The sequence below is a fragment of the Lagopus muta genome, chromosome 20 (assembly GCF_023343835.1).
Source record: "Lagopus muta isolate bLagMut1 chromosome 20, bLagMut1 primary, whole genome shotgun sequence".
Taxonomy (NCBI): Eukaryota; Metazoa; Chordata; class Aves; order Galliformes; family Phasianidae; genus Lagopus; species Lagopus muta.
The window spans coordinates 3206796-3222700 of record NC_064452.1 but is presented as its reverse complement, the minus strand read 5'-3'; the positions used below and the strand labels follow the sequence as shown (position 1 = coordinate 3222700).

At 39.4% G+C, this 15905-nt stretch overlaps 2 protein-coding genes across 4 annotated transcripts; one reads left to right on the top strand and one right to left on the bottom strand.

The window, feature by feature from the left end:
• Positions 1 to 32: 32 nt before the first annotated feature.
• Positions 33 to 8519, bottom strand: ASPA (aspartoacylase). 3 transcript variants are annotated; one of them, XM_048967248.1, is made up of 7 exons: positions 8132 to 8254; positions 6320 to 6624; positions 4613 to 4808; positions 3529 to 3622; positions 2790 to 2897; positions 1765 to 1874; positions 33 to 1225 (listed from the first exon to the last, which is right to left on the bottom strand). In XM_048967248.1, exons 1-7 carry the CDS (start codon positions 8189 to 8191, stop codon positions 1031 to 1033), a joined length of 1068 nt encoding a protein of 355 aa, XP_048823205.1. In that variant the 5' UTR covers positions 8192 to 8254; the 3' UTR covers positions 33 to 1030. The 3 variants fall into 3 exon arrangements, with proteins under 3 accessions (XP_048823205.1, XP_048823207.1, XP_048823208.1); XM_048967250.1 differs by having other exon boundaries at positions 6320 to 6582; positions 8132 to 8250; XM_048967251.1 differs by lacking the exons at positions 33 to 1225; positions 1765 to 1874; positions 2790 to 2897; positions 3529 to 3622 and adding an exon at positions 3629 to 4183 and having other exon boundaries at positions 8132 to 8519.
• A 267-nt stretch (positions 8520 to 8786) lies between these two features.
• Positions 8787 to 15824, top strand: SPATA22 (spermatogenesis associated 22). Its single transcript, XM_048967247.1, has 10 exons — positions 8787 to 8898; positions 8992 to 9095; positions 9571 to 9662; positions 10019 to 10141; positions 10801 to 10855; positions 10996 to 11088; positions 11476 to 11830; positions 12139 to 12268; positions 12799 to 12896; positions 13304 to 15824. Exons 3-10 carry the CDS (start codon positions 9620 to 9622, stop codon positions 13493 to 13495), a joined length of 1089 nt encoding a protein of 362 aa, XP_048823204.1. The 5' UTR covers positions 8787 to 8898; positions 8992 to 9095; positions 9571 to 9619; the 3' UTR covers positions 13496 to 15824.
• The last annotated feature ends 81 nt before the right edge of the window (positions 15825 to 15905 follow it).

The window sequence follows — 15905 nt, the reverse complement described above, 5'->3', positions numbered from 1 at the left end:
TCTATCAAGAACACTATAAGGACTGCAGCAGATCAATCTTCAAATTTTTATTCAATATTTATCTGAATATAAAGAAATAAAACATGTAATTCAATAAGCATCTCCTTCTGTCCTGTATCTTTACTGCTATAGAGTTACACAAAGGAAGCTGAAAAGATTTTGGCTTAGTACTCTTCAAAGTAGATATTTGTGGTGGGTTATGTGGACGATGAGCCTTTCAGCAAACAACGAATTACTGAGTGCCTTCTGAATTTATTCACTGGATATGCACTTTTTTTTTTTTCCCGCAGAATGTGGCTTCAGTATCTTTCAGACTACTGGAAACTTCTTAAATTCAACCCTTTTTGTCTTTAAAAGACGAATCGGGAGCAGTTTAATTAATCTTGTAATAATTTCAATTTAAGCATAATTTATTTTAGTGTACTTCTTCCTTGGAAATCATGTTCTTAGATGATCCTTGTTAAGCACAAAGCCACAACAAACCCTAAGGCGTCCACTTCCGGGCAGCAGGCATTAATAACATACACATCCCCTCTCTGTGTTTCTTTCCTTCTGGTTTCCTTTGTCTCACATTTTATACGGCTCAGCTGAACAATTAATTTATGAATGGTTGATTACTGGATGTTTCTGCTTACCAAGTTAAAATGTTGTCATTTTTGTATCATTTAGCTGGGTGATAAAGTTTTACTTTCCGTGTAATTCTGGATAGATGCTTTATTGCTGCTCATCAGCATATGTGGTACGTTGTTTAATCCTTTTATATAGCACGAACTATCAAACTTCATAAAAATAATCTTTGTATCTATGTCTATTAAAACAAGTAAATAGAAGCCATAATTAGCATTATGATGCTGTCCTATTACAATATATTTCACATTACAAGTTCTCAAAATGTTAATTAAATTACATTTTTAAATTAGATTCTGAATTTATTAAGCCTGCGAACAACCACTGGATGATACTGGATTTCACAGACAGAAATCACTTCTTGTACGGAAAATCTGTCGCGAGCTTTAAGAGGCGTTCTGATCTACGGCTGAGATCTGATGAGTTCTGCAGTGAGTTCCACGGTAACTGTGTTTACAAAGGCTTGTTTCTTTTCATAATACGCAGCTTCATTAATGAATGTTGGATAGACTGTACAGTCCCCTTTATATGCAATTACTTCTCCATCAAGAGTCAAAAACAGAGGATCACCATTGTTCAGTGGCTGCCAATCTTGATCCTTAGATAAAGAAAATAAATAAGCACATTTACTTTCATTTTTTCTCAAAAACTCTCTAAAGGAGATTTCTAAATGTATGCTCAATAATTATTTTCCCTGTAGTTTACGGCAAAAGCTTCTAAAATCATTGCTTTTAATTTTCATTTCATAATTTCAGGATTTTGGCACTCATTTTCAGGCTTGCATAGAATTCACTGGTGAAGTTGAACTAAAAGGAAAATGCATACGCTCACAATTAATTGAAATCAGACTTTCACAACAGAATTCAGAATTAGAAATACATTTTAGAATATAAGCTATCCTGCTGTCTTCAGTTTTAGATTCAAACATGATTTCACGTTCAGTGATTCCCAAATCAGTTCCTGAAATACTGAATGACCTCAGTGATGGAGCTTCCTATGGGGAAGGTCTGAAGTATTTGGTAAACCCATTAGCAATAGCCTCATTGTAAATATCTTACTCACTATATACTATAATGTAGCAGAAGCAACACAAGAGCACTTAAAAATGGTGTAGATGGCAGCTACTATAAGATTTACCTGCAGCTTAGGGTGAATAATAGCAATAACTTCATCATTTTTATTCCTGGGATAATCTACTTTCTCCATTATTTTATAAACCTCAATTGTACATGGTGGAAATTCTTTTCCTAGAAAGAATAAATGCAATTTAATGTCAGAATGAACAACTGCTTGTTAGAAAGCACAACGCATTCCTAATTCACTGTAGAATAGCTTAAATTATTAGGTTGTACACTGTCAACATTCACATGCTGGTGATTAGCTCATATACCATAAAAATGTGTAGATCCACATCTTTCTTTCCCAGAATCCCAGCTGTAGGAAGGTGATCTTGTCATGTATTGCCTTTTGTTGCATTTGAAACCCTGATCTCAATGAGATCAGTGGTGCTGGATGTGGCTTTTTTCTGTATACTTAGGAAGATTTATTCTGCAGATGAGTAAGGCAGCAGCAGGCTGTGTTTGGTACTGCTGTGCAACGTGGATGGTGCTGGTGCTGTTTAATCTTTACCATTCCAGCACATATTCTGGCACACACAGCTAAATTCTTTTCCTTCTACATCCAAACAGAACTTACTGGCAAATGTAATCCTAAAGAATTTCCAGCACCTATTTTTGTCAATCTGCACCTTTGATACCACGCAGATAAAATTGATATCTTACAAAATTTCTTGACTATAATTTGAAATAATGCACTGCAGCCATCTAAGGCCTATTTTTAATTTGTGTGTGCAGTGTCCTCAGTGTACATACCACTACAGAAACAGTGAGCTGCTATTTCTGGTTCTCGAAGCAATTTGAAAATCAAGTGTCCTGATGGAGCTTTTGAGTAACGTCCTCAGAGCTGCCTACAGAAGCCATGGCAGGAATTGTTGTGAGCTCCTCACGCCACAGCTGGGTGATGTGGAGAGCTGCCCACCCCTGCATCCCCACAGTGCTACCAGGTTAGCAGCAGAGAGCTGCAGAACAACCTGCCTCTGGAAGAAATGCTCTGTCGAAACAACGCACTGATGTGAGGCAGGGAGCCTGCAGTACTTACTGTACCTTCGTTAAAAAGGTGAACAAAATCAAGGCCGTGTTTGACAATCTTCCTCATTTTGTCCAAAATGTCAGCTCTAACAACACCTTGTGGCTGAGGCCCCACCTCCACACCTGTTCGTAGATGGAGGGAGATTATTAAGAGAGCTGTAATACATCATGCTTAGATTGCACAGGAAAAATACATGTCTGACTGTGTCTGAGTGTTATCGTCCAGACAGATTTTAATCTGCAGTTCTGTTATTTGGAAGGCAAACAGAAATGTGGCTCATGAGTAAGGATCAGTTCAAAGAACCACATAACCATTTTTGAGTGTGCTACCAGGATGTGAGTCACTCTGTATGCTCTTTTCCTTTACTCCTTTTCTCATCTTTTCTTTCCACGATGTGTTTTAGAGAACTCATGAAAAGCAAATGTTTGGGTTTTTTTCCTCCCTGCCTGTGATTATGGTTTTGTTTCTACAAATGTAAACGTTGACAACTTTCATGCACAACGTCATTTTCTCCTTTCCTACATATTTTCTACTCCCCTTCCTGGCTAGCATGCAATGCTTTGTGTGCCAAATGACAGATCAGTGCTCTTTAGATGAGAAAATCATAAACATCTGATTCTGGAAATGCACTGTCAAACAAACAGCAATTAGTGATCAGAGCACTCAGTAAAATGTAATGAACTGATCTGCAAACAGACGTGTTTTTAGATAATTGCTGATAGATCAGAAATGCTGTTTATCTTTCATATTTACCAACAGGATGTTTTGCTACAGATCGGGTTGTTGCGTATTTCAAGTTGGGATGTTCAATCAGCAGAACAGGAACGCGCTCTGGAGCCAAAGCATTCTGTGGAGATTGTTTTAAAATGGTTTTGTTATGCAAATATTTTAAAATGTTGCGCCACAAAAAGCCTACTGATGCAGAAGTGATTTACACAATGTGTTCAATATGTTGCCTTTATTTCATGGTGCTCAAAGAAGTAGGACATCTTTAGAAAGCGCACAAAGCTCTGTTTGTTGGTCTCCTTTCCATTAACTCTTGCCAGGCATGGTCCAATGAGCTTTGCTGTCTCCTAATATAAATGAACCCAGTTCTGTTCCTAAATTGCTAACAGGAAGAGGAAACTACTCAGCGGTGCTCCAGAATTTATAATCTAAATCCTTTAAAGCAGATTTCTAGGCAGATCTTTTTTCTTGTTGTTGCTATGTTTAGATTATCTCGTGTGGACAGAGATTGTGAACTCAGCCTTTTCTTTTTCCGCCTCTTTTTTGTTTTCCTTTTTTTGACAGAGCATCCCATTGCAGATCTCTTTTCCAATTGCTCATTTAGTGCAAACCTCACTCTGCCATTATTTATCAGCTCCAGGAACAGCAGAGTCAAACAGGATTCAAAGACACTTCGCTGTTCCTATAAATAGTGATGAAGGGAACATTTGTCATTACTTAATTCCGTTACTTTTTCCATGTCCTTATTTCATAAAATTGATGTCTAACTATTTAGCATGCGTGACCCAAATTTATCCCAGTTCCTGACAGATCAGTGCGGAAGCAGATTAAACTACATTTATTTTCACAGATGTTATTCTAAGCATTGTTCCCTGCCCATCAATCTTACTACAGTCATTTTGATACATGAAGACTATGATGAGTTGAAATCTGAATTACCTGATGTGATAATCAAATTATTAATTACCTCTGATTTTAAAAAAGCATCGATGATTATATATTTGCAACAGTTTTGCTGAATAAAAAATAGAATATTTGAAGAAATGACATACTATATAGTCATACACTGCAAACAGTAATCTGTTTAATAGTTCATTTAAAGTAGTTTTACCTTGATATAATGACACATTTGAATTGTAAAGTCATCCCTGGAGTTCTCAAGAATAAGGGTACCACCCATGTTAGCAGTGGTGTTGTGAAGGTCAAAAATAAGGTCATAGGCATCATCACTACCTTTTGGACCAAATATATGGTTGATTTCCTGAGCCCTTCTCACTTCATATGGAATATCTTCCACCACTGTCTGTCTGTTAATATTAGTACAAACAAATCAATCAACTCATTTCATGACTTTACATTCAACAAAATATCGACAACCTTTTCTTTCACTTTATTTCCATCACTGCCCATTACATTACCTGGCTTAAAACGTGATGTTTGTGCTTGAACAAACAAATGATTGTTAGTGGGAAGCAGTCTCACAGCTATGTATCTTGTGCAGAACGGCATTACATTTTTTTAACCTGATTTTTGCAGTAGGCTTTGTACTTCTCTTATTTATTTGCATTTACTTCTAGTACGTGCATCTCAGCATTTCCCTCAGCGCAGAAAACTAACCCAGCATTTATCAGCAACTTCAGCCACCTCCAAGCCTGAGCTCAGCGGTATTCTGATACGGGTTCGTGCCCTTTTACCTTGGACCTCATTTACAAGCTCTTTCATAACACGTGTTCTCATGTTCTGCTGAGATTTTCTTACAGTCTATTGATTCTCTTGAACCTTAGAGAAGATTTTGCCACCTCAAATGCCTTCCTCTGAAGTTTTAATGCTTCCAGTCTCAGGCACCAGACCAGCCTGTACTGGCATGTCAGAAATGGTCTGAGATCATTGGCTTCCTGTCCGCAGAGGGAACACGTAAGTAAGCCATGAAAGAATGGCCTTAACACTTCTGCATTAAAGTCTGTCCACCTTACATATAATATCCAAGGACAAAACTGTTAGATGAAAAGCCAGGTGAGAAGGCATTCAGGGTAAGAATAACCGTGATTACAAAATAAATGTGACACCTACTTCTCTCAGTAATATTCACTTTTACAATTAAGGCTTTTCTCATACTTAATTACCCTCTCAGCTTGCAGCTGTACCAGCCATTGAAAAACGTTTCACACAACCAAGTACACCTCTGGCATAGATGTCTCAAAAGCACAGAAACAGAAAATCCCATTAAAAAGTAAGCTCAATTACCACTGCACAGCAATTATAGATTTCATTTCTGCTAAAATAAGGAGACAGATAAATTATTGAATTTTGCCATTTTGCCATAGAATGCTTTATTTCTAGCTTATAATTTCAAGTGTTTGTCTTCTATCCTATATGACCATAATTAAATACACTTCCCACCTTGCTTGTCACCTTTTATATGCTGAAGTATACCTCTAAATTGCTTTGTGTTTTCATATTTCATAACTGCATTCAGAAGAGCTCCAAGGCTGAATTGCACAAGAAGGCATGAGAAATAGTGACTTTGCAACTCCAAACAGCAGCTTAGGTTTACACAAGCACAGCTATCCTCATACCAATTTAAAATACTCAGTTTAGGTGTTATGTGTTGGCTTGAGGCTCGTTCTACCAGCAAGTTTTAAAACGAAACAGCACACGCAATTTGTTCTTTTTGGGTAAAAGGTCAGTAATTTCAGTTATGTGACTGCCTGGATAACACAGAAGTGGAACCTGCATCAGTGTTTTAATCTGGAAAGGAAGTTCCTGGCAGTTTTAAAAAACAGAAAATTAAAACAACAGAAAGTACAACTATTCTTACCCAAGATTATCAGGGTCAAAAACACGGTTCAGATCACAGTCAATGTATCTAGTACACTTCTTCACAGCTCTTGGGTTGGTGAGAAATGGTTTCACTTCCATTCCTGCTCTTTGAATCTCAGCTCCATTCTCTTGCCAGTGCTTGACCAAAAATATCCCTGATAACTCATTGCCATGAGTTCCTCCAAAGATAGCAACCCTCCTCACTGGAGGTTTTGGAACAACACAACAGGAAGTCATGCTTTTCAGCAGCTTTAAGAATTGCTGAAAGCAAAAGAAAACAACAGGGAAGTCAAGCTCGTATCTCTGAAAAAGAAAGATATATTTCTTTTAATAGGAAATTCTTTATGCCTGCTTAGGTCAGACAGGAATGAAAGAGAATTAACATTTCTCTAAGTTTCAGATTCCGGTTGCAAGGCGGGGCGTTGCTGGTCCGACTCTCCTCCCTCCCCAGGAGCCCTCCCTTCATTTCCCATATTTAGTAATCCTCCCGCTCTGTTTCTGTACTGTTACACAATTCAAAAATTAACTTCTCCAGGCGTTCTCTATTAATATATGAGAGACAGGTAAATACTCTGCTAATGAAAGTCTGAAAAAACTGGCAAACTCGCTGTGACAAGTCTGTTCGTGTACACTTTAAGTCACAAAAACATTACCGTACGTATGAGCAGAATGATTTAAAGTGAGTGAAAACAGTAAAATGTGAATCCTATCTTTGTTCTAGATCAGAGATCAGCTGATAATGCCGAGACATGAAGTGCTGTCATCTAAAAAACACGAACAGCTGAGTTCCTCAAAGCATGCTGTCTTGTATGACCTTTGTTTCAGACTATCAGAAAGGTGCTTGGAAGGATCGACAGCTGAAATTAAAGTGCAGCATGGCTACAATTTACCTAGCGTTCCTGGCTATAGACGTGTCTTGGGATCTGCTAACACAGACCTCTGTGACATCGGAACAACTGAATGGGGACCCTTCTCATTTCTGCAGCCCCTTACGAAACAAGGGAAATCAAAGCAGATCACAGTGGGACAAAAGTTGTGTCCTTCCCTGAAAGAAACTTAGCCGAGGACTTCTGCCATTTCACAAAGCGTTCCGATGGGTTTTCAGAATGGAAACTCAAGCTAAACAGCAGCCATAACTTCTGTTGTGAGGACTGAAATGTTTAGATTAAAAAAACAATCAGTTTGACCGACATTAATGACAGAATACTTCCAAATTGGTGTCCAGCACACAGTATTAACATAAAAATGTTACACTGTAAGAGAATAAGGGACATTTATTGAGCAATAAGAATATACCCCAGTGACGGTGTTTGGTGAGGGTCTGTGGAGGCCCTCACGACCAGTCTGATAGATCCCATGTGCATAAAAACAGAGCCAGACATAGGCTTCATCCACCAAAATTCTGCCAGGAACACTTTTCCTACAAATGCTGCTCTCTACATTGCAACCTATGCCCAGGACTTGCTAAACCTCACAGTGAGTTAACAGGTGGAGTATTCACTTAAGCCAGCTGTGCTCCTGTTGTACTTTAGGCTGTCAGCAATTCAGTCACAGCAAGTAACGTATTAAAGAAAGCAGCAGAGCTGCGTTGTACAGCAGACAGCCTGCACCGTCCTCTGACCCCAGTCCTTCAGCAGCGGTGCCATGTGCAGAACGTTCAGAAGGAGCAGCCTGTGCTCCGCGTCGTGCTCTGTTGAATTCAAACACCGCAGCAGTTTGAAGAGTAAACTATCGCTATCCTGCACTGCCAGCAGGGATGGCTGGTCGTTCCTCACAAAAAGCCGAAGCAGAGACAGCGCCGTGCACTTACCTCACTTAGCATGCAAGCAGTTTGTCTCCTGAGCGCTCTGCTAGGGCAGACACAGCGCATTTCAAACACGAGGTTTGGAACCAAAGCGATGGAGGCTCCTTTTATACCCTTGGAGCAAAGTAACTTGCGGACAGCGTTTAACCCCTGGGCTGCCAGCGCATCACGGGAGCACGTGGCACAGATGCAGAAATGTTCTCCCTTTTCTACACGCTGGGAACCATTCCCGTTTTCCTGTGCTCAGCCAATGCTCAATTATGCAGGAGCATATTTGGTTTATTAAGAATTCAGCACTGATTTTGTGAACTGCTTTATTTGCAGTGAACGCTTTGACTTAGTTCATCACTGAGAAGTGGAAAATGTAAAGCTTGTTAATGACAACACCATACAGGGCACAGTTTTTTATTATTCTCTCCTTTCTGCTGAGGTGACCTGGCCTAAAAACTCAGAAGGAGTTTTCTAAAGCTAGCGATTTAGGAATTAACTGTTAATAAACAAGCTACAATTCAACATGGAAGCCCATCAGACGCTGCCATAACACCTCATGAAGCCCCGCAGCCGCTCCCCAGGAGGCGATGAGCTCCTGCCCGCGCTGCTCACTGGCGCCCTCCAGCGGCCACCGGCGGCTGCAGCGCAGGGCGCGTCCCGCCCTTCCCGCCCTTTTCTCACCTCGCACCTGAGTGAGGGTGGGGCGGGCTGAGCCGTTATTTTTGGCGGGCTGCTGCTCGTTCCTGTCCCCTTAGTGTGTGGGAAGGTGGTCTGGTTTGTAGGTGAGGGTGCTGCTGTGTGTGAAGTGGTGTGCAGGTTTAGCCTTGTGTCGTGTGTTGCTTACTTTTTGTTTTACTTTCCCTCGCGTGTTTTAGCTCGGGGCTGTGCTCTGCTCACCTTCAAGAGGAAGAAAAATAAAGCTACGCAGAAAAGGGATCTTATGCCATGCGAAAATCGGCTTCAAGGGCTGTGGCGTCAGGTGTGAGAGGTTTCGTTTTACAAGTGTGTTATTTGCTAACATCCATGAGGCTTTATAGCACTTGCAGTGCATTTTAATCACGAATCAGGTGGCAGCGAGGAGATGGGAGCTGCTGCAGTTGTCACAGTGCAGTTAATATGCACCGCAGAATTAAAGGCTAAACTGATTCCTCGCATTTGAGTGTGCTTTTAAATTCAGCAGCAAATTCAGTGTTATTATTGCACGCCAAGAACTTAGGGCATGTGACTTCTGCTTCAATGATGAATGTTGTGGGCTATCGATCTAATTGAGTGCTTGGGATCCCTGTGAGCCCGTTAAATTCAGCACAGATCCTCACACGTTTTAAGTTTGTCTGAAGTGATGCATGCGACAGGTTGAACAAAGCACTGGGACAAACTGCCATGAAGTTGCATATAATCTGAATGTGTTTACAGCGTTAATTAGCTCACTTTCTCTTTACCTACCTTTCATACAGTGAATACGGAGAACCAAAAAAGCGTTGGCTATTGAAGCACAGCACAGCCATGAAAAGGAGTTCAGCTGATGCTTCAACCCGCAGCACCGCAGGTATTATCCATTCTTTTGCATGTACAGCTTATTCATCATTGCGCTCATATCCTGGAGCCCATTTCCCAAGTAGACTTGTACGGATTTCTATGTTATTATGGCACAGTGTAAAGTTTTGGAGGCATGGGGTTGGTAATGAAGTGATACGTATAGCTCACAGACTAGTTTGCAGGATGAAGGGCTCAGCCCTGTGAGGCAATGACTGGGCTACGCTATGCTACGTGCTTATGAACTGCAATTCCCATGGGTAATGTAAGTAAAACAATTGTCAGATAATCGCTATTTACATATGTTAAGTGTAGGCTGCATGTGCTCCTAGTGCTGGTGTGGTGTTATCGTGTGAATTTTAATTTTAGGTTGTTTGCCTGTGCCTCTCTTCAATCAGAAAAAGAGACCCAGGCAGCCCCTCACCTCAAATCCCCTTAAGAACGAGCCGGGTTCCAGTTCTGTGACTCATGACTTTTCTTCCTCATCATTGGGTAATTAAGATGTGTCTATTTTTGATGGCTCTATATCCAATTAAATGTTAATTTTATTCTTGTATTAAACGAGATATTGTCCTTATCAAGAACTATATGCATCCTTTATATTTATTTATGAGAAGCCCATTGTTTAAAACATGTCCTCCAGGAAGTTTCTTTCTGCGCAATACAATTGAGCTTTTTTCCTTCATGCCTGGAGGGAGGTCGATGCTTTGTGTGCTACAGAATGAAGTAGCACTGGCATTTAAATAGTCTCTTGGATTTCTGACCTTTTGTTTTCAGTTGATTTCAATCAAAATTCAAGCCCAGTATTACAAGAAGAAACACTTACAAGATGTCTTTCTTGTAACTGAGAAGAGAACTTCTGTTCTTCAAATTGTACTTGGAAAGAATGATGCAATATTCAGTCATTGTTTTTCTTGTGACAAAAACGTGTCTGTGCTATAAGAAAGCACCATCTAGAAAAGCAGCCTACTTGCTAGAAGTTGACTTATAATTACAGATACCAAAAAACACATTCCTTTCTTTTTTTCCCTTTTGTTCCTCCCTCCTCCTGGGACTATCTATTAGGTAGGGCAGGAGCCCTAAGCAGACTTGGTACCTTTCAATCTTTACACTTTGTATCCATACTCAATCTTTTGTCTTTTGGGAATCAGGCTGGGGAGCTGCAAACCCAGAAGTCGATGAGCTACAGAAAGCAGCAGACAGTGGGTATGTATGTTGTACCACTTGTTCTAGATCTGTTCTTATTTGGGCGCTATCAATTTGTTTCACAAACTGTGAACTGTACACCTGCCTGAAAATAAAGCTGCTACTGTGTCACTGATTTTTTAACTTATCTTTGAAAACAGAGCAGATGATCACATGGCTCCTTCCCCTATGAAATCACCAAATGCAATAAAGCCTAATTTAGTCAAAGCTGGAAGAAACTTGTATGACTACAGGTTAGTAAAAACTTTAAATTTTATTATCTTTAACCAACGTTATTCTTATGTGAGTGTACATCTCACTGTATATTCTAGTGGCATTCTGGAACACCCTTTTAATTTCCAGGTATTCACTGCTGTCCTTAATAATTACGTTCTGCTTATGAGCTAAAAAGAACTGAAATGGGGCATCAATTCCAGTGTACCTAAGCCTAATTCAGAAGGATTTAAGCAACTGTGTAATGGTTGCCTTGTAATGGGTAAATTTAGTTGCGTGTTCTTTGAATCTGAAGAGGCATCAGATTTTTAAATCTAAAACTAATCTGCTTTTGTACACTGTGGTTGCTTATTTGAGTGCTCAGGGTGGATACTGTGGTACTGAATTTATCTTGCATCACACTGCAGGGCAGAAGAGAAGACTCCCAGTACTAAAATTTGGAACAGAAATGAGTGCACCCCTGCAAGTAACAGAACAGGTTCAATATCTGGTAGTGGAACTACTCAAAAGTTTGAGAACCGTTCAAATAATTGGAAACCTGTTCAGCAGCAGAAAGTACCTGATAGCTCCAATTCATCTCAGCACATCAAAACAACAGGAACCAGCCAAAAGCGCTCCACTAAAGGACAGTGGCCAGTGAAACCTAACACTGCGTCAGGAAATCTGCAGGATTATGGCCTGCCATATAAATTGAACTGCAATAGTCAGCAAAATAGCATGAATGAAAAGCAATTTGATTGCGTTCCAGAAGCCAAAAGTCAGGTAAATTTATGAAGTCAAAAAAGGAAGATGCAGTGAAGAAAACTTTAAAGAACATTGTGGACAGATGATGTTTCTATCAGTCCCAGCTGCCTTAACAAACCCTTAAGTTTCTAAAAATGTAGAGCTGAGATTTTCATATTTTAATGGCCTCCAGTCCTCAGCATGATCATATAAATTGTCTGGGGGTCATGTGCAGAGTCTGAACAAATACTTTAAATATGGGATATATAATAATACTGAACACCTACGTGCTTTTGCAAGTCTTCGAGTGCGTGTCTCTAACTCAAGTTTTCGTCTTCCTCCAAAAGGATATTTCTTCATTTCAATTAAAGCTAAAAGAAAAAAGGAATTCTTTGCGAATCGTATCTGCAGTCATTGAAAGCATGAAGCACTGGAGCCAATACACTTACAAAACACCAATATTATTTGAAGTTTTAGGTAAGTGTGGGGTGCTTCCAATGGAAAGTGACTTAATGTGGTTTCACTTGGCACGCTAACTGATGTTATCTAAGAAATGAATGTGGTAAAAGACACCAGAAATGACTAAGCCCATTAAATTAAGATGAATAAAAATACAGTGTAATGACATCTCAGCAAAATATTATTGTGACACAGCCAAGATATTTGTAATGTTTAATGTTGATTGGCACACGAGGATCAATATAACTTAGAGAACTGTGTTCTGCTCTGGCTAACAAGGGAATAACCCCTTTACAGTGACTGTTATGACAATGACATTTTGTAACTCCAGTTTGGCAGATTATAAATCCAGTTTTACTATTAGAAGAGTATTAGAAGCCCATAACATACTGGAACTTCCAGGGCTGTCAGCAGGTTGTGACAGGAAACTGATGCTGATTGATACACCGTTGTGCTTTTGTGAAGGAAATGTTGTCATGATGTCTTGATATCATATTTAGTACAGCTCTGATGTTTACATTGTGCCTTGGTTTTGTTACATGCTGTAGGCACCCTTGATTCTGCAGTCACATCTGGAGCGTACGGAGCCAAGAATTTTCTTTTGAGAGATGGAAAGGAGAGCCTGCCTTGTGTTTTTTATGAAATTGTAAGTATTCCATGTATGTACATGACAAAGACACCACTGCATGCAGTGCCTTTAGGAAGTTAATAATGTGTTGTTCTGATAAAACAGAAAATAGTGTTGTAAAAGGAAGACTGGGTGCTTATACATTATTGTACCCAGGCTGGTGTAGAGCAATAATGCAGCTGCTATTTGGGCACCCTCAGACTTCAGTTTCACCAAAAATACTGAAGATGCAGGTAGGGCTTTCAGTTCAGCTCCGAAGTTGTTGATAATAGCAAAAAGGGGAAAAAAAAAAAAAGATTATGTAAATTCCTTCAGTGTTTGATACAACTTTCAGAAGTGCACTAATAAGCAGCAATCAGGCATTTGGAAAGCCTCCATGTTAGAAAGGTGATGGAATGTCTTTATTTGTTGCGTTCTTGTTGAAGGATCGCGAGCTTCCAAGACTCATTAGAGGTCGTGTGCTCAGATGCATGGGAAACTATGACACAAAAAAGAACATTTTCAAGTGTGTCTCTGTAAGACCAGCAACTGTTCCAGAACAAAACACTTTTCAAGAATTTGTTAAAATTGCAGATGTTGAGATGACAGCCTACGCAAAAACAATGAATGAAATTTAAATGTAAAGGTGGTATAAAATTCATTCACTCAAACTAATGCTGAAAATGTGATTAAATAATTGAAAATATACTCTGTTATCCAACAAATGCTAAGGACAGCATTTTGTTTCCACTATTACTCTCACAGTGTATTTTCTCTGGCTATTTGTTATGTAGTTCATTGGATTTTACTGGAGAAATTCTGAATTGAAATGTTGGAGTTGTTTATATGAATGTAACTTATTTATATGAACTGTTCCTGCTTAACTAGAGTGAGGCAAATTCTATTTTTTTGGAATGGACTGTTCAATGAGTTTTATTTAAAAACAAACAAAAAAATCCATGGATCAGTGAAAACTGCAGGGAGTGCCCCACTCGTATCCCTTTTGTCTGTTACCCCAGTGTATGCATCCTTAACAGCAGACCAGGCTGATTAGTGGCCTCTTATTTCTCCCAGTCACTGAAGAAAAGACTTAATAGTGAAACTTCCTTCCATTGAGGCACCAGGAGGAGAAGTGAGGCTGAGCCACCCCTAAGGGGATCAAACCCTTCTCTTACCTTCTCACCTCAATGACATACTGCCTATACGTGCTACCTACTGTACATTTTATTTTCCCCTTTTGGTGTGGTGGGTTTTTGTTTGTTTCTGTGCCCACAAGCAATCAGTTTAGACCTTTACAAACAATTTGCTGAGAGTGAAATTTTATGTTTTGAGTTCTGTAATACTTGGCCACACAAATTTGACTCTGACAGTAGTTCAGGTGTCTCAGAAAAAGGATACTCTCAAAACTAATTCACACTGCCATTGCTTCTTACCTTCAGCTATTAGAAATACCTTCAGTACCTCTTTCAGAATGTTGACTGTGGTGAGTGTTTGGTCCAAGTTCAGTAGTGATCAAACATCAACAAAGTTCTTTGTGTGATTTCATTAAAATTGCTCTCTGCTAGAAAGTAAGATGGTGTATCCTGCTTCAGTTTCCTTTGAATAGCAACAGCATGTGTAAGAGCTCTTCTAGAAAGGCACATAACAGGCACTGCAGAAGGATTTCACAGGATACAGCTGTACACAGTAGGTATTCATATGGTTCCCTTTGCTACACCACTAGTTGTACTCCTCTTTAAAAACAGTGGATCATTATGACACTTGTTTAAATGAGCAGCACGCCCTGTAGCTGTGGGAACATTGTTCAAGGACATGCAGGAAGTTGGAAAATAATTACTTGAACACAGAACTTCCTTGCCTTTGCCATAAGAACATCCTGTGAGGGGCGGTCCACGTGCATGTTTGTGTCTTTGCCTTCAAATATCTACTCTCACACTTATTCCTGTTGTTTCTATTTCCTTCTCCCCTTACTTCAACACCGTGTACCAAATTTGTTGGAATTTTTTTTTAATAATAAAAGAGAGATGTTAAGAAAACAGTAAACAGTGATTTTTTTTTTTTCAAATTTTTTTATTATACAGTGTTGGCAATTGGAAATTTCACATTTAAAATAATTGAAGTATTGTATCCAACAAGTCAAATACAGAAAACAGTTAATATTCTAAAAAGGAGCCAGCTAGTCAATGCAGAAACACATTAATGGAAAATACAGCTTTTAGTTACACTTAGAAAATTATATATTTAGAATAAAACTTGAACCTGATCCCATAAATTGTTTGACTTTTAACAAGAAAACGCTTTACACAGTTCAACTCGTAGACAGTCTTTATTTTAAAAAGTGATCTGTCAGTGTTAGCATATGGATTGTTAGCAACACCCTACTGAAGCTGTCAGTTGAGGAGCTAAAGCATATGCTTTCCTAACTGTGCTAAGAATCCCTTGCCTTATCTCTGTCTTCTGTGCTAAGCTGGTTCTGAGCATGGATGTTTCAAGGAAAGTTTTGCCTGTCCAGTTGTAGGGGTCCTGTACTTATGCTTCATTTCCTTAACGTATGGTAAAACAACAAAATTTCCAAATGGAGACAGTAGTTGGGTTCATGGAAGGAAACAGAGCCTGACAGCGCTCACAACAGAAGAGGCTGAGTTTAAAGAAGTAAAAGATTTGGTACAGCAGCGTTGTGAATTGTAAAACTCCATTAAAACAGTACATTGAAATTACGAGGGAGGTTTGAGCTGTGGGGCCAGAATTGCAAGAGTGTGTGTGTGTGTGTGTGTGTGTGTGTTCAACATCACACAGCGCTGCAGTCCTCAGATTGTGGCTGAATGAAGGTTCTAGTTCTGCACATGTGAAAGTTAACAAGCAATGACAGGAACTGATTGGCTGTGCTCAGCAGGTATGGTGTGGATGTTAAGAAAAACACAAAACTTTGCTTGTAGATTTTAGGTACTTGCAATTATTTTTTTTTTTGCACACTAACAAATCACTTTTCTAGTGGAACATTAAGTGACAGTCTTAAACGTTACACAAAACAGAAAAAACCCTACATAA